At 51.3% G+C, this 21221-nt stretch overlaps 1 protein-coding gene across 3 annotated transcripts in view; it reads right to left on the bottom strand.

Annotated features, from left to right (window-relative positions):
- LANCL2 (LanC like glutathione S-transferase 2) overlaps positions 1–16981 on the bottom strand; it is a 57432-nt gene extending 40451 nt beyond the window's left edge. For 2 of the 3 annotated variants that reach the window (XM_064482321.1, XM_064482320.1), the window contains exon 1: positions 15966–16195. Coding sequence is in view for 1 of the 3 variants with exons in the window: in XM_031445014.2 (XP_031300874.2) it covers positions 16773–16958 (186 nt within the window). In the remaining 2 variants the exon portion in view is untranslated. Of the gene's footprint in view, positions 1–15965; positions 16196–16772 lie in introns of those variants that run through there. The other variant, XM_031445014.2, reaches the window with a different exon arrangement.
- Between the last annotated feature and the right edge of the window lie 4240 nt (positions 16982–21221).

Here is a 21221-nt window from a genome sequence, read left to right on the forward strand (position 1 = left end):
AGCCAGGTGGCCAGGCAACCCACCCAAAGCTGAAGAGCTGGAAACTGCGGTCGGTGACAAAGCCAGGCCTGTCCAAGTCCCAAGTGCAGGTGCGGAAGACGGACGGGACTCGGGCCCAGGCCTTCTCATCTGCCACCGCAAGCACCATCCAGCAATCCACTTCCCATCCCTGGCCGGAGTTACTCAGGGACAAAACCAGAGGAACAGGGGACCCTCTTGGTGCTCAAAGGCAGGACCCCGTGAGAGAGCTGCCTGGCAAACATCTTCCCACCTTACAGATGGAGGGCTGGGCTCTCCCTGGAAGTCAGAACGTGGGGCTCAGCAAGCCCCGGGTCAGGAAGGAGGGCAGCAGCTCCTCTGCCCTGGTGAGGCCACCGACCCAGCCATCCTGTTTCTCTAGGCAGGTGCCGAGGCTGGTGGCAAAAGCATGCAGTCTGACAGCAGAAAGGCGAGGGCCTCATCCCAGCTGCAGAAAAATCAGCAAAGTGACCCTGGCAAGTATCACCCTCTACAAGGACCTCACCTTCTCCCACCTGCAACGTGGGGACAGGTGTGGCTCCAAGGGACACCACGCAGACAGTGACAGTTCCTCCCCCAAGCACGGAGGCGCTCCACACGAGAGAAGCAGAGCGGTCACCTGTTCTTCTGGGCCCTGCCTCCTCCGCGCCAGCCCCGACGGTGCACCCCCGGACTCCAGCTTACTGAGCAGGTGCGCACAACAGGTGCTGCGCTGCCCAGACATTCAGCGTAGACGTCACCATCCCCTTTCTAGAAACAGGACACAGAGGGCAAGGCTCACTAAGGTCACGTCATTAGGAAGTGGCCGTCATTGGGAACCTGCCTGAGGCAAAGCCAGAGCTGGCCCACAGCACGACTCTCGGGACCGGCTGCCTGGGAGCAGGCCCGCGGCCCCGCCCGGCACACAGCAGGAGGCACGGGCTGTGGGCCCCCTCCCCGGCCCCAGGAGGAGCTGGCCGCCACCACAGGGCAGCAGGGGTGTTCTAAGTGCGCTCAAAGGCATGACCTCATTTAGGATGAATTCTGTTTGAAAGGTTCAAACCAAAAGACCTGGCCAACAAGGCGGGTCGGGTGGTGCCAGGTCTAGAGACGGCATTGCAGGAGGAACGGCAGAGTCTCCAGCCTCAAACAAGTGAAGACCTTCCCCCCAGTCCCCCGTGCCGCCTCCGCCTCCACCCTCCCTGCCCTCGGCTGCACTGCACCCGTCCATCTTTGAGGCCAAGCAGCCTCCAAGCCCCAAGGCATCTGACCTTCCCCCCAACTCCTGCCTCAGCTTGCTGGGGGCCCCCCTTCGGGTGCAGCCCAGCCCCTGCCAGCACATTCCACCTTGGACGCTGGCCTCTGTTCCCTGGGCAGGTAGCAAGTCTTCCGTCCTTTTGTGTAAGGAATCCACGACTGGCAATCAGAACAGGAAAGCAAGGCCTCTGACACACTCACCTGTGAAACAGGCACCTCTGTGAACACAGAGAGAAAGAGGGTGCAGCACACTGATGCAAGGATGCCTTCCCACATGCCCTGGATGGCTCCCAGAGGACTCCCAGTCACCTCCTAAGGCCACCTGCACGTACTTCATTACAGTAAGTTCCTTCATCTTCTAAAACACTAACCTACATTTTCATCAGACAAATACAGCCTCAGAAGCGAGGCGAGGGGCAAGAAACCCGCGCGCTGACATTCCTCTTGACTAAAATGGCCCGGATCGTGTTTGCTGCAACCCACAAGTACGCAAGATCTGTCCACGGCGGGTACTTTTGTTTCTAGTAACACCACCTCACTATTTCCACCTCGCTGCCACCACCACTTCAGGTGCCCTGTCTTTTTTTTTTTACCTCAACGATCTTAACACGTTACCTTCCTAATTCAAGGCAATGACACAGCTTTGCACATTTAGCACAGGAAACATGTCTCAGTACTTGAAAGAACAGCAATCTGAGGCCAGACTGTCTAACTCACTTCCTAAAACAGTTCAGGTAACTCAGGAGCATCCATTCTCACAGACCACCACACTCAGCAGGCAGCACGGTTCTGTAAGCCGCGAACTGTGGCACTGCGACGCGTCCTGCTGGTTCGGCCACACTCGCCAGCCTGCCGTGTTACAAGCGGGTCCCAGCGATGCTCTATTACCCCAGGACAACTGCTCATGAAGCCCTCACCTACTTACGTATTTCATCATCTTCCTGGTTTTTCTACAACGAGCAGAAATTAACTCAATGATCAGGGGGAAAATAAAGCTAAGGAAAATAGCCTTGTCCATTCCATTTGACGGCACAGAAACAGCCCAAGTGCAAACAGTAGCTCTCCAGTCAATCGTCCACACTCTCAGAGATCAGCGCACCAACAGTCCTTAGATGGATTCAGCGCTAAGGCTGTGACATTTTTGTCTCGTGGAAACTGACATATTCAAGACCTTGCGGGTCATTCTTGATTCTTCTCCCAAGAGAACAAAACACCAGAAAAAAAAAGCCCACATGTCAGAATGGCTTCGCTCCCTCCCCACTCACATCTAGGTGCATATTTCGGTCCTCTGCTATCCAGGGTCCTAGCTAGGAGCCCCAGCACACCCTCACAGCACCAGCCCCTGCTTTATCCTCCTCAGTGGGGTCCCACTGCTCTCAAGGTAAATTCCAGACCCCCTCAGCCCTGGGGACTAACCACCTGTTTGCCTCTCTGCTTCAGACACACCGATCTTCCTTCAGTCCCAAGCACTCTCTCTGCCGGAAAAGCTCTCCCTTTTCTCTTTTACCTATCTAGCCCCTACATGCTCTCTGATCCCAGCTGAAGGCCCCCAAGTCTCGCTCGCCAGGTCACAGTGTCCCTCTGTCCTCGGCCCTTGTAAGTTTCCCCAAGCTTATGACATTGGTTATGACCTCTCTCCCACTAACCTCACCGCAAACTCTGCTGAGCACCGGGGGCACAGTCCGCACGCTGTTTGTTGAATAAATCAGTCCAGAAGTCACAAAATAAATGATGCAAAGCAAGTGAGAATTACTGGAGAGTTGAGAATTGGAGTCTTTAAAATGTGTTTTATTACTGAAATAAACAATGGTCATCAGCTTAAAAAAAATCAGAAAACAGAGATACCAGAAAGTTTAACCAAAACACAAAAACAAATAAACAAACAAACAAAAACCCTACTGCTGACCCTAATCCAAAGATTTTGCTGTTGACATGCTGCTGCAAATCCTTCCAAGATTTTTTTCTACCAAGAGCAGCATTACTTCTTTCCTTGCTATCAAAATGCAAGATTGCAGGGTCTGCCAAGTGATGCTGCATTAATAGAGATGGGTTGACATTTTAAAAAACGATGTTATCTGAATGGAAGTAACAATGCACCCAAATCATTGGTACAGGAGCCATCCCATTCTCTACACCACATCCCAGATGAGAGGCAATCCTCCGTAAAAACCGGCTTCAGAATTTCAGGGGAGAAACAGAGGATGAAAGGTGAAGGGTGGAGGGAGTATGTAAGAAGAGGGTTGAGCAAATCACTGTCAAAACCCCAATCTAAACTGCTTCCTAGCAAAGGGCCAATTTTTTGAGTTGTAGGCTATGGAAGCAAAGCAAAGGAGTGACTTCGTGGCTTGGTTCTTAAAACCCAGCTGTTACAACTCTGCTCTCTGAGGACACAGCAGGGTGAAATGGTGTCACCAGGTCACCCTCCCAACTCCAAGAAGAGATGCAGTGGAGCCTGGGCAAGTAAATGTCCCTGCGTTTCAGGAGCCCTCGGGAAATACTCACACACTGGGCTTGCAAACAGGAGCATCCCTGGGCTCTGCTGCCCCGCAGGGAAGCCCAGCTCTGCCTCTCCACCACTCCGCAGTCTGGGGCAAGCAGCCTGGCCTCCAGAAGCCTCAGTTTCCTCGTCTATGAAGTGGGACTATGCTCGCCCCCCACCCCCGCCCCCAGGCGCTGGATTGCTAGGGGCACTGGAATATGTCTATGCACTGAGCCTGACACACAGGAGGCACTCGAATCCAGGCCAGCATGATCTAGCTCTCCACTGCTTGCTGTCAGATCTAACGAGCCACTGGTCTTGATGGACTGATCTGGTGTCAGTGAACATTATTTCACATAATCTAACTGAAAAGAAGACTTGCGACCACTACCAGAAGAAAGAGAACGTCTACAGGACGACAGGTCCAAGCCTGAAGCGACTGCGTGCAAGGCTGGCTGCCCCTCCGTGTCTCTGCGCTGCCACCGCCAAGAAGGTGTCACTGTGTGAAGTGGACACGCAGAACCAGAGACTTAACCAGTACTGTTTCCAAGAAAACGGAGAGGAGTAAAAGGGTGAGGAAGAGAGAAATTTAAAGGCTCCGGTGACTCACTGGGACTTTGATCCAAAGACTCCAGAGCTCTCACGACAAGGATGAGCCACACACCTAAAGGAGGACGGTCAGAAACACAAAACTGAGCGGTCCTTGCTAAACCCCCAGGGCAGGGCAGAAACGCGCACCCCAGTGTCACCCACTTCCTGAAGGAGGGTCCCCATCACTTCTGGGTCCCAGCGTCTGCGCAAACACCACGTGGCAGTCCCGCCCTGAGCACGCACGGGCCCTGCCCCTAAGCCTTTCCTTGTCGAGGTGATCCATGCTGGTTCTCGGCTGTCATCCCCTTCAAGGGTCGGCTGCTGCCGTCTGGTCACGGATGCCGCCCCTTCCAGGCGGGACAAAGGAAACCCATCCGGCCACCGCCTGGATGGGGAGGCGGATGCCAAGTGCGCGGCCCCGTGAGAGGCTGGGACCCACACAGGGGGAAGGGTCCCCGGGCTCCCGGGGGCCTGGCAGGCCCCGCGGGCGCACGGGGACACTCACTCCCACACGGCGTCCGCAGCCACCGTCGCCGCGCGACCCCCACCCTGCCCCCAGGACGCCCCGCCCGCGTGCCCACGTGCCGCGCCCCCCCAGCCCGTCCTGGCCCCGCCCCCGGGCCCCGAAGGACGCGCAGGAGAAAGAGGGGCGACGCCGCAGCTTTCCGGGACCCCCGCCCCGCGCAGCCCCCACCTGCCCGGGCGGCCTCGGAGCGCCGGACTCCCCGCGGGAGCGCGAGGAAGGCGCCCCCTGAGGACGAGGAGGGGGGCTCGCCCGCTCTCACGTTTCCATGTCCACGCGGGGGTCTCTCACAGCTCCCCCCACCCCCCACCCCCGATCCCCGACCCCGCGCGCCCCCCGCCAAGTCTGGTCCGGAACGCACCGGGGCGCGCGGGCCGGCCGGGCCCTGGAGCAGCACGCGCGCGGGGTCAGGGGCCGGGGGGCCGGGGGTCCTCGCTCCCCTGTGGGGCCCTCCTCCCGCCGCCCGCGCCACCGGCCAGATCACGCGGCCCTCGGCCGCACACGTGGAGCCCCCGCCGGCGTCACCGCCCGGGACACGCGCCCCAGGTCAGCGCGCCGCGCCCAGGCACGGGCTTCCACACAGAAGACCCCGAGGACTCAGACACGAAACCGACACCGCTACCCAACACATTCAGGACGTCAAGCCAACACACAGAAATCAGGTGTGTTTCTACAGACGAACAGCAAACTGTCTGGAAAAAGAAAGAAAACGATCCCATGACAATAGCATCAAAAACAACAAAACACTCAGGAAGACATTTTACCAGGGAGGTGAATGCTGCAAACTGTAAGGCTCAGATGAAAGAAACCGAGGACACAAACAAATGCAAAGCTACCCTGCGTGCCGGGATCAGAAGAATTAACGCGCACTGCTGTCAATAAACGTGCACAGTTGTCTGATTCCCCTTCCAGCTGTTTCCTAACTTTTTGCCTCCAAGTTAGCAACTTAAACCTCTGGGGGAAAAAAAAGTAACCCTCCGATTTCTCGCTCTTTGGATTCTCCCGTTAATCAGATGCACAATGATTTTCATGGGAGGAAGAAACAGTGGACAACGACCTCTTTATAACCTGACGTGGTGGAAACCGTAAGGTAGAACCCAGCTCACGTCCACTCCCCGCACCCCGCTTCCGTGGGACCAGAATCCGGGCTGTGTTCACAGCAGCAACGCATCCAGCCCCAGGACACCGCCTTGCTTTCCCCAGCAGCAGCCACCACACGGTTGTGACCAACCACACACAAGTGCAAGTCCTCTGCGGGCTCTTGGAAGGTTCCCGTATTTCCTGATAAAAAAGAAAGACGCAGCTGGCGCTCCCTTCTTTTTCCTCCCTTCATCCTGGTGTAAATTGGACTAGAAATCCGGAACTGCAGCAGCCCTCTTGTAACACAAGGAATACGAGAAAAACCAACATAACTGCACAAATTGCAATTATTTCAACCCTGATTTGGTTGAAAGCAATCAACGCCAACAGCTGCCTACTTCCAGACTTCCTGTTATACAGGAAAAACCATCCAAGATACTCTCAACTTGAGTCTTGTTTACTGTAGCTGAATGCAGGCCTAACGCACATTTATGTACAGATTCAGCTCTGAGGTGATGACTTTATTGCAAAGCATATACTGTATTCCTCATAAATGTTCCTGGAGCAGAGTTCTAAGGCTTATGGTTACTTGCTCTAATTCCTTTTAACACTCGCCAAAATTGCACCGTAAAAATAACTTGTCTACCTTTGCTTTCCAGCATCTCTTCCAGTTCCTAATTTTCTAACCCTCGCTCATAAGAGAGACTTCTAATTTGTTTATATTGGAACCGAAGTCTCATGAAACAAAGTAAGAAAATTTATTATGCTGTCATTGTTTTTGGAGAAATTTTAACGGGTTCATCTTACTTAATGATGGTATTATTATAAAGAGAATAATTACTGGGCATTTATACGCCTGGCACCACGTGCTCTACACAGTATCTCAATTAACATTCACATCGCGGAAGGATGCTCTGATGTTTAGGTGGGACACCTGAGGCTAGCCCAAGGTCACATGACAACAGAGACAACTCTCGGAGTCTTGGAATCCCAAAGGCCCCCCATGCTGAGCACTGACTGTGAAAATCTTGGCTCGATTGTCTATTTACAGTTTACCTTTAGATTTTGGAAAGGTTTATAGCGTTCAGTCAATCACACGGTCTGAATACAATACAGAAACACCTGAGGGGAAAGAATGTGGATCATTATCAAATTTTTAGCCTATTACATTATTTTATTCAGTTATTCTTCTGAAAAATAAATAATTCTTTCCCTCCACATGCCAGATACTGTTATTGGGACAAAAGCTTAATTAAGATTGGGTCCCCACCCTCGACATTTCCTGGTCTAATGGGACAAACATAAATGTAATTACGATGTCACACCGTAAATGCCTGAAGGGCCACGTGTAACCTGGAACATGCTGGGAAAGGCGTCTGTACATCCAGACTTCAGTCACGTCTACAGCCTGGAGCTGCTGGGAATGTGGTGTGTCTTGGAACATGGGCTTCGATTCACCCCTGCAGAAGGAATTCAGGGAATTTTCTGGGTTTGTTCTCAACTCCTGCTCCTGGAGGCAGGCAAGGGTGTAGGCAGGGCGCTCAGAAGGCTGAAGAGGAGACGGAAGGGCATTAACCACCACTGGGAGCCTGGAAAGGGGCTTCCGCAGGACCCAAGAGACCTCTCCGTGACTAGGAGAACCTCAGTGGGGCACTTTGTGGGGTAAAAGGCCAGGAACCTTGGCTCCTCAAGCTGGAAAACGCTGCAGTCTGCTCGGCACAGCTGTCTGTGTGTGGACAGCTGTCCCCTGAGCTCCTTGACAGGGACACACATCCCCTGTCCAGGTCTGCGGGTGTCCTCCCACCAGGCACTGTCACTGTCATCAAACCCCACGGCCGAGGTACAAGTATTATCCTCATCTCACAGGTGACAAACATGAGGCACAGACTTGCCCAAAACGATACAAACCACGAGTGGTACCCAGGCAGCCGGCCCCAGACTCCGAGCTGAGGACCACCATGCTGAGGACTTCGGGGGGGGAGGGGCAGGTGAGCCTCGAGAGATGTCCGCGCCCTAATGCCTGGAATCTGAAACGCGTCACAGACTTTAAGTAGGGGGCGTGTCCTGGGGCATCCAAGCGGGGCCAATCTAACCACATGAGTCCTTCCTCTGCCCGGAGTCAAAGGATGTGGCCGCAGGTGCTGGCAGAGAGCTCTGCAGGTGCTGGCAGAGAGCTCTGCAGTGGAAGGCCGGCTCTCGTGTGGCTGCAGGGCCACATGGAAGCCTGACAAGGACTCCCACAGCCCCTGGGAGCAAAGAGAAGCCCCAGCCCTGAGCAGCAAGGGGACAGGAGCCACCTGCTACACCCCAGGCCCTGAGTTCCCCGCCCACCTGAGACGGGAGCGGCTCATCCCAGCGCCTCCAGAAGGGAGCCCCGCCCTGCCGGCACCTTGACTGTGGCCTGTGAGCCTCTGGGCAGACGGACCAGCCACACGGCCCCCAGGCCCCTGACTCATATAACTGTGAGCACATACACGGGGGCTGTTTGAAGCCGATAAATTTATAGCAATTTCTTATGGGAGGAACGGGAAAATAACACAACTTGCTTATTTAACCCTTCGAATGGCTTCTGTGTGGCTGAGCAAGGTCATCTCCCTGGACAAGTCTGAGAACCTGAGAAACCTGCGTCGGACACGCGGCTTCCAGGGGGGGCCAGGGGTCTGCAGGTGGCAGGTGCCCCACTCTGTGCTGAGGCACGGAGAGCGAGCAGTCCTTCCTGAGAAGATAAAGTAAGGAATATGCAATGATTCCTTCTCAAATACTGAAGTTTTAATGTATTTTTTCCATGAAAGTTCTGTTTGAGGAAATACAACTGCCAAATACAAACATACAGACATCTTTAAAAAGATTAACAAGTAACTTTAAAAAAATCATGATCTTAACCTTGAAAAGAGAAGAGCGGAAACTCTCAAAATAGGGGTTTAACATGCACATTTAAATAACTCCTAAGGCAAAAGGTACCGTTTTGAACAAGTATTCCGGAGTCAAACTTCCGAGTATGAATAATATTTTCAATGGACCAGGAGAGCTTGTGAATGCAGTCATTCACTACACTCCTCGTGAATGTCGGCACTTGGGGGACAGTTCACCTAATGCAATTCTGATAACTTGTAACACTGTCATCCCCGTGTTACAGACAAAGAACCTCAAGTTAACCATAACTTGCCGACATTTTTAAAGATAATTCAAAAACTGACCCAACTTTTGCGTATGTGGCGATACAGGGCGCGCACACCGGGACTCGTGCGCCTGTACCGACGCCGGCCAGGACCTCCTTCACAGGGAAGCGTTCGCAAACCTCTCCCCCTGGGGCGCTCCGTAACCTCGGCTCTCCCAGGGCAAGCCGCTTTGGAAGGGTTCACACATACGAGGAAGGCGCGCTTGGTTTTCTAAGACTCTGTCTGCAAACAAACATGAGTAAGTACCCTGACCACTGAGGGGGAAAAGGGGGAGCGCTGTGCGCGCCGACGGTGAAGGACCAGACGGTGGCGCGACTCCTCCCTTGGCTACTAGTGCTTTCAAGCAGCAGCAGCAGGACGCTCACCCAGACCAGGTGGGCGCCGAGGAAATGCCGTTTGTCGGCTTCGACGTTTGAAAATTGTTCATTCTTGTAAAAATAAGCAAATATTTCATAACTGGGTCTGTCCTCTTTTCCTTATTTCAAGCGCAGTAACACTATTAACAGAAAATGCTCTAGATTACGTATTCGAAACACACGCGACTGTCCAATTTTGATGTGTGTATTTTGTATCTCAAAAATTAGCTGATAACCTGCTGTGTACACTCTCTAGCGGATATATATGGTAACCACAAGAAAGTTTACAATCGCAGTAAAGAACCAAGGACAACCGCTAAGTGACGGTGCGTTAGTAAGCTGATCCCCAGGGCTCAGAGCACACACGCTTCTTGTTAACACAGGGACAGTGGCACTTTGTGGTCAAGCTATGCTGATTTTTTGGAAAGCTGCCAGTGAAAAGTTAGGCTTTATTCTGATTACACGATTGCTGCATGGTATTAGCTAAAATCTACAGAAGAGAAGCACTTTCTGAGAAGGCAACTCAGTTTGCTGTATTCAATTCTATTCAAGCAAAATTTGCTCAAAAGCTGCTTTGGCCCAAGCAGCGTGCCAGGTGGCCCTGAGAGTACAGGCCTCACCTGCGACACCCATAAGGAATACCACACAGTCTTACTTTAGTTTAGAATATTGTCCAGAGGACCTACATCATGACCCTACATAACATTCTAGACACACTAGGGATTTTAAAAATAAAATGATGCTGTTAAATAATATATAAAAACAATTCCAATAAAACAATAGGAGTTTTCTACTTCAGTACATTTATTCTTCATTCAACAAACACTTACTCAGTATCTACTGTGTCCTGGCTTGGTATCAGGTGTGAAGACTTTTTTTTTTAATAATAATAATTCAAGCATAAGTAAGAAAAAAAAATCCTGTCTCAAAGAGTAAAGTTAAGTGGGTAACAGAAACAAAAAAGAATTACAGTAGGCACTCACTAATCACAGATTAAACCTTCAGAGCTCCTGTTTGAGGTTTCAAGCATAAGCATGTGATTCTGAAGACCCACGTCACGATATACAATTCTCAGTGACGCCGAGGACCAAATGGAAACAGAAGGTGAGCTGACAGAGCTGTGGGCAGACAGTTGGGCTGGCTTGCCACCATCCAATAACCCTTCTGCACCCTCACCGCCAGGCGTGTCAGTGCCCCCACTGCAGAGATGATGACAGCGAGGAACGTACGCGGGGTGGGACTTAGAAATCTGCTGACAACCTGTGAACACGCGCATGCAAACGCTGCCCGTCGGACTGCATTCTCCTCAGATGGCAAAGGCGCAAGAATAAGCCGTCTCTAAGGAGACAGGATGTGTAATTTTTTTTTATATTCCACGAAAGAAATAAACCTCCATGAAATTTTTCATTATCACACTTTATACTCTAATAATAAAAAACAAGACAGATAATAATGCTGACAGATATATAATAATGCTAACAGCTACCACTGACTGACCTCTTCACCTGCTCACCATGTGTCAGTAACTGCGGAACAAGGTGCTAATTGTATCAGGCACTGTTTTGTGTGCTGCAAGTGGACTTAACTCAAACACCCTAATGAGGAAGGGGTTGTGTTACAACGTTATTACCATACGCTTTCAATCAATATCTTACACCAATATTATATTAAGAACTTCAATTACCTTTCCAACTTAACCCTTTGCTATGAGCTGATGACATAAATGCTATTATCCTATGTTAATGGGTATTGTTCTAAGAGTTTGCGTGTATTAACTAACGTAACTGCCATAACCTATCGGGAAGGTACCGTCATTGCCTAAAGTCTACAGCAAACAAGTGGCAGAAAAGCAGACATCGAACCCAGGCCTGGCCAAGTTCTCTGCGGCTCTGCGCCACACTTACTGCCGAGCGAAGGGACATGCTGATTTACAGCGTTCTGTGGTCTCCCCTCCATCATCCTCCCATGTCAGTATTTTCCACACCGGGAGCTGAAAACTGGCTGGAGCTGAAGTTCACATTAACAGAGAAATCCAACAAGCTGTCGGCGGTGCTCACCCACATAACGTGCACATGGACCGTCCGCGGGCCTGGGGACCCTTTCAGACCCAAATGCAGGTTCTGGTTCACTGGGTGCAGGGTGGAAGCTGCCTGCATCTTCCAACAAGCTTTCAGGGAAGGCTGAAGTGTTCGGTCCCCAAATCTCACTCTGAGGACGAAGGCTGCACTGTAGTCCCTCCCTCAGCCCCACTTTAGCTCATTTTGAATGCAGGAAAAATTGTATTTCTCTGGGCTATTGAAAAGTGCAATATTTCCTTATGTTTCCATGACGTATTATGACATTAAATAAATTCTGAAGTGCAAAAACTTTGAAACAGAAATACAGAAAATCAGGTGAAGAATGATAAAATGGAGCATTTCCAACAGCCGAGATTATGCCAAATTACAGATCCCAAGCGGAAATTTTCTTAATCTTCACTTTTGTGTGGAAAAGGTTTACAATCCTTAGGTCCCATCAAGTCCTTCAGAATTGGCTCCAGTCCACTTTTCCTGCCTCATGCCCGCCCAGTGTCATTCACGCACCCCCCTCGCCCCGGCATATCTCACTCCTTGCCATCCCCTTCAAGCTGCACCCTGTCTCTGCTCTGGCAAAGCCCCCACCACCACCGTCAGATTCATTCACAGAGGCCACTGGACGGAGGTGGCTCTCACGTCCTGGCAGCCCACGTAAGCAAACCAAAATCTAGGCCTGTGGAAGCCTCAGGGTTAGGAAATTGAAACACTAAGGACAACCGATCACAGACCGACAGCTCAGCTTTAAGCTACGGGCAATCAATCACACCCTTACTGCGCTTCCACACTTTTTCCATACAGATGATCCTTGAATAACACGGGTATGAATTGTGAGGGTCCATTTGTACGTGGACCTTTTTCAGTAGTAAATACTACAGTAATACACAATCCCTGGTTGGCTGACTCCCCAGATAAAAAGAATCTCAGAATAGAAGACCCACCCATGCAGAGTTCAGTTAGAGTTAAGTTTTCCACTTAACTCTAATTAACTAATTTGCAAACAAATTAGCCTTACTTCGATTATCTGCAGTAGAAATGAGGACTGTAGAGGGAAAAAAAACTGTGTTTCAGTAGAAAATTACAGCAGAGCCTTGTGCATATCAGATTCTAGTCCTGTTCACCGTCTTTCAGGATTGTTCTCCACCTGTAAACTGGACTGGAGCCTGAATTCTCACTTCTTCAAACACCTGGCTATGTTTCGCCAAACTAACATTCTGAATTTTCTCCTACTTTCTGATTTGAAATCGTAAGAACAAAGCTGCCCTTGAACCTCCCTGAAGGGACCGTATCAAGTCCTTGTCACAACCCAGATGGCAGCCAAACTCCAGGGCCTTGACCCTTGGGTCCACATCCCTCAGTTAAAGAGGGTCCTCCAGACTCTCGGAACTGCACACCAGCTGGAGATCTCAAATGAAACCTGAGCCGGGAGGCTCCTCCCGGAAGCAGACGACGTCTCGCCAGATCCCAGAACAAGGACTTCATCTCCGATACAGAAACCGTTACCCCTTTTGCCTTTTCGCTGCCTGCCTTTTCCGTGAACGCACCAGGAGACGCTGCTCCCCAGCTCTGGGAACCGTCACTAAATCTACTGCTAAGGCCACAGCAGCACAACAGTCCCCGGGCTTTCTTGCTAAGGTGGTTCTGGGTAACAGACCTGCATCGGATCTCGGGCTGGCTGAACAAGGCGCGTGCGCCCCAGCAATGCCTCGGGCTACACCCGGATCTACACCTCTGCCACATTAGCAAATACAGGAAACCAGCAAGCAAGCCACTCAGGGCGATGAGCCTGCAGGCACATTCTTCGATTTATTTGACACCAGCCGGTCTGGTTCACGAGGGTGGGGCCCTGGCTAAGGACTGTTCCTCACCTCTTGGTAATTTTCTTCCTAACTGTCGTCATCATGGTCTCCCTGGTGGTCCGTGTCCTCTCAAGGGTCTTAAAGGCATATTCACGGCCACCAACAGCACAGCAAGGGGTCTCACTGCTCTTGGAGAAACAGAACCAAGCGAACGAGATCAACGGCAAAAGCAGCTCTCCCACGGACCTGACAACACAGCCTGAGTTTCACAAGGAGACAAGGGCAACTGAACTCCGGTGGGGACTGAAGGTGGCACTTACACCCAATTTGAGGGCACCCTCTCATTCATGAATACTGTGAAGTTAATCAAAACAAGGAGGCCACTTAGCTAAGGTGGCTCTAAGGCCTTTCCAACCTACCCACGCACACCTAAACCCAAACCTGTAAATTCCCCAAGGTTACAAAATCAAAACCTGAGGACAACCAGTCACAGCCAACTGGGCCTCGAGCTACAGCAGCTGGATTCCTGATCCTGAGAAACTATGTGAGATTGTAAGTGTTTATTAAATCACTAAGCTGGGGAACCATTTACTACACAGCAATACACGGCTAGTAACAGGGGCTTCTCCCCAAGTGCCCTCTTAGCCCCAGGAGTGGGGCTGCTCCTCACGTCGGCCACTCCTGTGGTCTCCAGAGTTCTCCTTACTTCTTACAGGCAATCGCTCATTCATCCAATCACTATGGCTAGAGTAATTCTTTATATTAAACCTTCCCTGTCAAATCCCTGTGTGGTTTCCTATCTCCTGATGATAAAGCAAAGGGAGCTGATGCTGCTGATCAGAGAAGCACACTCTGAGAAACGCTGGTGTAGACTAACCAGGATTCAGATCCTGAAGTCCACGGCCACGACAGAAACAAGTAAAAAGAAGGGAAGAAATGGCCAACAGTGCCAACTTTAGATACCTTTCATAATTAAAAAAAAAAAAAAGCCCTGTTTCACTGGTTCATTGCTTTTCATAATACTTGGACCAATGTTGTCAAAATGTTACGGAAGCTTACTTATGGAAACTTAACTCAGTGAAGTAGACTTGAGCTGGTTTTAGAATTGGAGGTGAATTGCATTCATTGTTTACACCACACATACTCACCAAAACCTAAATGAAACCAATAAATGACTTCAATACTGAGTAATAAAGTTATCAGGTTGGGAGTTTACGTAGCCTTTTCTCACATCATCATTGGTAAAATTATTCAATGCCTACTTTACAAATTACCCTCTGAATTGGTTTCCTAGGGGTGCTGAAACAAACTGGGTGGCTTAAAAATAACACAAATATAGTCTCTCAGTTCTGGATCCTGTAAGCCCAAAATCAAGGCGCTGGCAGGGCCATGCTATGCTCCCTGAGACTCTGGCTAGAATTCCTCCCTGTTCTAGCTTCCGGTGTTCCCTGGCTTGCAGATGCACCGCTCCAACCTCTGCCTCCATCATTTCATAGCCTTCTCCCTTCTTCCTGTGCCGTATCGGATTAACAGCCCACCCTACGCCAGTATGAAATTAACTAACTACACTTAACATAACTTTATTCCAAAATAAGGTCACATTCTGAAGTTCAGGTGGTTAGAACGTCATCCTTTTGGGAGACACAATTCAGCCTATTAACACCCTCATTTTCATGAAACTTCATGTTTATCAAAACAAATGCATACTTGGTAACAACTATCTTTATGACGTTCTTACTATTTTAAGAATTAAAAATGTAATACTCTGCCAATCATCATCTATACAGAAGACAGTGGAACTTAATTCATATTCATTTTATCTTACAATTTTCCGAAACCTAAAAAGTATTCTTGCCATCTTTTAAAATCAGAAGTCCCTCTCTCCCTTTAATGGGCTCTCATTTTCAAGTTCAAGAATATGGAAGAAAAGTAAAAAACAAAAGAACATTTCCTTTAGCACATAATCACAACCACTGGCAAGGGTCCCCACCTGACTCATTTTAATTGTTTAACTGCATGGAGCCATCACAACCCCATTACTCACTTGTGGTTCAATTTTCTTTTACCTAAGCCACTTTGGTATATGGTTGAGATCAAAGCCACATTTACCAGATATAAAGGGTAAAAAGAAAAATATGTAAATTCAGAACAAGTGTTTATCTTCCGTGAGGCAGAAAATGAAACTCAACTGTTCCCACCTCTTTACTGTTCTCGGGGAGACTGAAATAGTGGTCAGGAGTTCCTCTCACTCATTTTTAACTGAACACTGCAGTAACCTCCTTACTCTCAGGATAGTATTGGGACAGTGACTGACAGTATGAATGACGGGTTTAAAAATACTGACTGTAAAGAATTTGAACAAAGACACAAACGTAACCGAAAGGTACGTGAAAACAGAAGAAAATCGGGAAAACCAATATTGACAATGTTGAATTCTAAACCGTAAGCACTGACTTTCCAAGGGGAAAGAAAAGATGCATTTATTGGGGGCCTACTAGATACTACATAATGCAGTTTGTCGAGCCATTTACAGACTTTACCTAATTCAGTTACCGACATCCCTGTGAGCTGGGGACTGTTCTCCACTTATTAATCACATACAAGAAAAGAGATGTTCCAAGAAGTCACTTGCCTATAAGATTCCATATTCGGAACAACAGCTCTTCCAAAATTTCCTTCTAAATTCGGGCGAACTTACACGTTTCCAAGGACAAAGTACGTGGGGGAGCCGGGGAGGTAAAGGGAGAGTGGGAACGGAGAGCAGTGGGAAGACGGAAACCTCGCCAGGAAACGTTTCCACCCAGCACGAAGGCAGCTGTGCACCAGCACACCCACGGGTTCCCTCCCGCCCGCTTTCCCCCCGCCACGGGAACGTTCATTCCGACGCCCCGCGTCCGACCCCGGGGCGCAGGGATCGGAGCCGTCAGGGCGACCCGACTGCGCAGGAACAATGCGTCCCGTGCGCTGTTCCCGTGCCGCGGATTCCCAGCCCGGGGGCCCGGGGCCAGGCGGCAGGACGGCGGCCGGCGGCGGTAAAGCAGCCGCGCGTCAGCGACCCCGGCGCCCGGCCCGCACTCCCGAGCGCCCAGGCCCGAGGCGCCAGGACGCGCCCACCGGGAGGAAAGCGGCGACAAGACACACGGCCACAGCCTCCCAGGGCCCCGTCGCCTGGGAAGGACCGCAGCTCCGCGGCGGCGAAAGGCGCGCAGAGGCGCCCGGTCCCCGGAGCCCCCGCCGGGGGGCCCAGGCCGCACCCCGGGCGCAGCGCGGCGCGGACGGGTGACGTGAGCGGCGCGCGTGGGTGACGTGAGCGCGAGCGGTGACGTCAGCGCGGAGAGGGGGGCGGCGGGTGGACGCTACCACCGCCGGCGCCCCCCGCCCCCGCCGCCGCCCGGCCGCCCGCCGCCCGCCGCCCGCCGCCCGCCGCCCGCCGACTCACCTTCCCGTCGCTGTGGAAAGGGAGGCCCAGCTCGTCGGGGGGCAGCGCGGGGCGAGCGCACGGCGGCTCCTCGGCCGGCCCGGCGGCGGCCTCGTAGTCCGGGAAGGGGTTGGGGAACGCCCGCTCCTCCATGTCCGCGTCCCCGCCCAGCGGCAGCTTGAGCCTCCGGGACATGGTTTCGCCCATGGCGGCCGCGCGCCCTGCCCTCCGCGGGGCCGCGCGCTACGGCGAGCGAGCGGGGACCAGCTTCCCCCGGGGGGCGCGCGCGCGGGCGGGCGGCGGGTGAGCCCCGGGCGGGCGGCGCCGGGGGCGGGCACGCGTGGCTGCGGCGGGCGCCCCGCCCCGGCCCGGCTCGGCGGGCTCGGCGGGCCCGGCCCCCGGGGAGGGCGGCTGCGGCGGGCTCGGCGCCCCGGCGCGCCGCGCTGGCGGGTCCCCTCCGCGGACGCTGCTCCGGCCGCCGGCGGCGCCGCGAGGACGGCGTCTCCGGGGAGGGCGGGTCCCAGGCCTCCGCCGGGGGAGGGGGCGGGGGAGGAGCCACCGCCGCGTTCTCCCTTTTGCAGTGTTTCTTCTCAGTCCCTTCATTTTCATTAAATGGGTGTTTTTGGTAACAGCGGAGAATATGAAAACAGACTGAATCACCTACATATTTCATTGACCCCGAAGTTCCGCCAACATTAATTGCGCAGGAGCATAACGTGTGTAATAAAAGGACATAAGCCACTGAGTCTGTGTTTATATAATCACAACATGGTTAGCAGCCTTTATTGGTTCTTTCTGTTCCTGTCATTTTTAAGTCACTTGGAACCAAATAGCTCATGATTTTTCCTCCTCAAGGGAAATACCTTATTCCAGGGTTTTTTCCCTCCCATTTAAACATTGATTCCATTTAAATGCCGAATGCCATATGGTATGAAGTGGTGACAAATGATAGTTTCTGTCCCAGGGATTCCAAGTACGTGGGTGAGGAAGGTATGCAAGGTATGCAGAGTATAGCGTGATTCGGACACTTCCCTGGAATCCAGCAAGGTGTCCGTGAATGTGACAGAAGTGGCCTGATGGGGCACAGCACCGAGCACGGGAAAGGCTCCCTCCTCCTGTCCTGTTGTCGCCCCCAGCCGTGCAAGGATGCGCGTGTGAACCCCTACCTGCAGGAGGACCATGGGAAACTCCACTGCAGGAGAAAATCGTTGCGAAGGGGTGACTCAGCGTAAGTATCCTCAGCGCTCAAGGAAACAGAACTGATACCACACGATGTGCTGAGGGCCCGCTCCACTTTCCTGCCTCAGTCCTTTGTCCTCGGGTCCATCTCTCTGCCACCCTTAGTGAAGGACATTTCCTAACTGCTCCTGAATTCCGATGCCTTTACCATGTGAGAAATTCAGCCCCCTAAACACCGATCCTCACCTGTCTTATGTTACTGAGCCCAGGCTTGTACTCCTGGCTGCGTGACACCCCAGTAAATCCAGGGTCAAGTTGCTGGGGCAACGACTCATGCCTTTGTTCAGAAAGCCAGCTCACTTGAGAAGACGGTGGACTAGTGGCCAAAAGAACCATTGTACCAGAGTTAGAATTCAGGCTTCTTTTACATCAAAAGAGGGATAGGGGAGGTGTTTGTTGCAAACTTCTTGGGGTTGGAATCCTTTGTTCTTGAAGCTGTCCACCTCGCTCAGGTCATGATGTTCCTGTAGACCTCCAACAGGACAAATGTTATTGTCTGTTCTGCAACTTTGTATCTCTGTGAATGGAAAAGCATTATACCTTTAATGGTAGGAGCCTTGAGAATGGGCTGCACTGTACATTTCAGGCTGCAAGCAGCATTGTTAACTTGCAGCAAAAGCAATGGAATACAAAGGTTAAAGTTGAAAAAAAACATAGATCCAACACGAGTCAGAACTGTTCTTTCCTATTGCACTTAGGAGCCATCCCACTCCCATCTCAGGGACTTTACCAGACGAAATAACACACAGCACATTTTCCCCAAAGCCTGTTATTTAGATCGTTACACACATGGAGGTGTGGCAGAAACCCCCACTGCAGGCTTTGCTACGTTCAGCCTGGTGACCTTTGATCTCTCTCTACCCCTTGTTGACTGAAAAAAAAAAATGCACGACCTGAAAGGAGAATTATGTTTTATTGACGGCCTTCCTGAGGACTACAGCCTGGGATGGCAGCCTCTCAGATTGCTCTGAGAAACTGTTTCAAAGAGGTAAGGGAGGAGTCAGGATAATCAGGTGCTTTTGCTGGAAAAAAACAAAAACAAAAAAGTGTAGTTGAATATCAAAACATTATGCTAATCACACATACAGAGCCCCGAGACGTGCAAGTTGATCATTTTTGTGGCCTTTCTGTGTAGTGAAGATGCCCCTCCACATTATCCTTTGATCTGCATCTTCGCTACCCAAGGCCAGTGTCCGGTATTTCTGCATGAATCCCCCTCAGGGCGCACGGCTGGGGGCGGCTGCAGTGCAGTGGCTGAGGGCTTGGTGGTGGGCACGAACGGCTGGTTACTGAATGGCAGGCAGCGTTATGTCCACAGCTGGTGCGAGGTTAAGACAGGTTTTCTCATTTTTTTTTTAAATCTGGCGGATAGCCGTGAAACGTGCTTGAAAGACAACCCATATTTTCAAATGGCCCTTCCTTATGCAGATTATTTTGGTTTTGAAAATAGTCATTCTTCATAAAAGTATGTTTATCTAGAACATATAATTTATGTTAATATGTTGATAGTAAGTATTTCAAATTTTTTCATTTTAATTTCTAATTTGGTACATATTGATAGATATGGCCCAGACAAAATTTCTCTTGGGTCCTCAGTAATTATTAAGAATGTAATGTGGTTCTGAGACCCCAAATTTGAGAACTACTGCCTTCAGCAAGCTGTTCCATCGGCCATGTTCTTTGAAAGTCTTTGAGTCAAAATGTGTAACTTCATACCATTCCGTACTCACTTTCAACACGGGATCAAAATCCATCATGAGGTCTCATTTGATTTCTAGATCTCTAGGGGAATCAGTGAGAGGATTTAAGTTGTGCTAGGCTAACACATAGGTGAGATGGCAAAAACAATCCCAGAAGTTGGTTAGATCACAGGAAAGACTGACAAGGAGCAAGAGAGGGGCAAGGGTGTAGCTCAGTGTCAGAGCATGTGCTTAGCAGGCACAAGGCCCTGAGTTCAATCCCCAGTACCGCCCCTAAAAATAAGTAAACCTAATTACTCCCTCCCACAGACAAAATAAAAGAATTAAATAATACAATAATTATTAAAGGTTTTAAATAAATACAAAATTTTTTAAAAGGAGCAGGAGACATCAGTGAAGTCACAGCTCTGCAGGGCTCCCCAGGGCTCCCCACCTCTCAGGCAGGCCACCCCCCAAACTCCCAGCCCCCCGAGGAACACGAGTCCAGGCCCTAAGGAGGAATGAGGACCCAAACCTGCAGCATGGCACTATGAATCCATGGTAACTGGCCGTCTCCTGGGAGTCCGACGGCAGTGGCCGTGGTGCAGTCACCATCTCCGATGTGTCCTGCCTGAGTGTGTGTCTGTGGGGCGGCCCGCCTCTACTGTCCTTCCCGAACCACCTCTGAACAAAGGCCACACCACCAGCAGAAGGCTCCCAGCACCAGCTCATCTGGAGTGCCCCCAAACGTAAGGGACAGAAAGGGTGACTCGGACAGGAGATCCCTGCTGGGGCTCAGCCGTCTCCAAGGTCTGGGGTCACTCAGGCAGTCAGTTTGTAAGGAATTTGTCTTCCATTACCTTTTGAGGGCAAGGCGCAAACACCTGCCCAGGAACAAAACCTCAGCTGTCTGCAGACTTGGTGGAATTCCAAAAACAATGCAGGGAGGGGGCTCATCCCCGGCTCAACCCTGACGGGCACCCTTAAAGAGAATGCGGTCATGCTGAAGGAAGAAGGGGCTTCACGGAGAACCGTGCACCTCCCCGCCCTCACCGCAGGCCAGGCACAGCCTGTGGGGCGGCAGAGGCGGCCCGGGGCCCTGAGAAGCGGACACGGCCCTGGAGGAGCAGACTGCTCCATGAACACAGGAGACACCCTCTGAAATTTCCATAAATCTTCCGCCGGGCAAGGGGAGTGGGTTGCAGGTAATGACAGTGAAATGGGACTTACTACTGGGTGTCTGGTCTACCTGGTACACAGAGCAGGGGCAGAGATGCGCTCTTCCCAGGAAAAAATACACTGTTTTTCACTAACAAGTATTACATGATACCTCTTCTCCTTGGATGCTATGCCTCCACCTTGATAATTTTTCTTTATCTCTTCTCCATGCAAAGAAACAGGCCTTTCTTAATGCAAGCAGGACTTCGCCAGGACAGCCTTCCTGTTCATGCAGAAAGAGCTGGCTTGCCGGTTAACTAGCTGACCTCCTTAGCAGACAATGGCATGGGAAGTTCCCCCTCCTCCTCTGCATCATGTGATGTACGAACTGCCC

Source organism: Camelus dromedarius, chromosome 35, assembly GCF_036321535.1.
Source record: "Camelus dromedarius isolate mCamDro1 chromosome 35, mCamDro1.pat, whole genome shotgun sequence".
Taxonomy (NCBI): Eukaryota; Metazoa; Chordata; class Mammalia; order Artiodactyla; family Camelidae; genus Camelus; species Camelus dromedarius.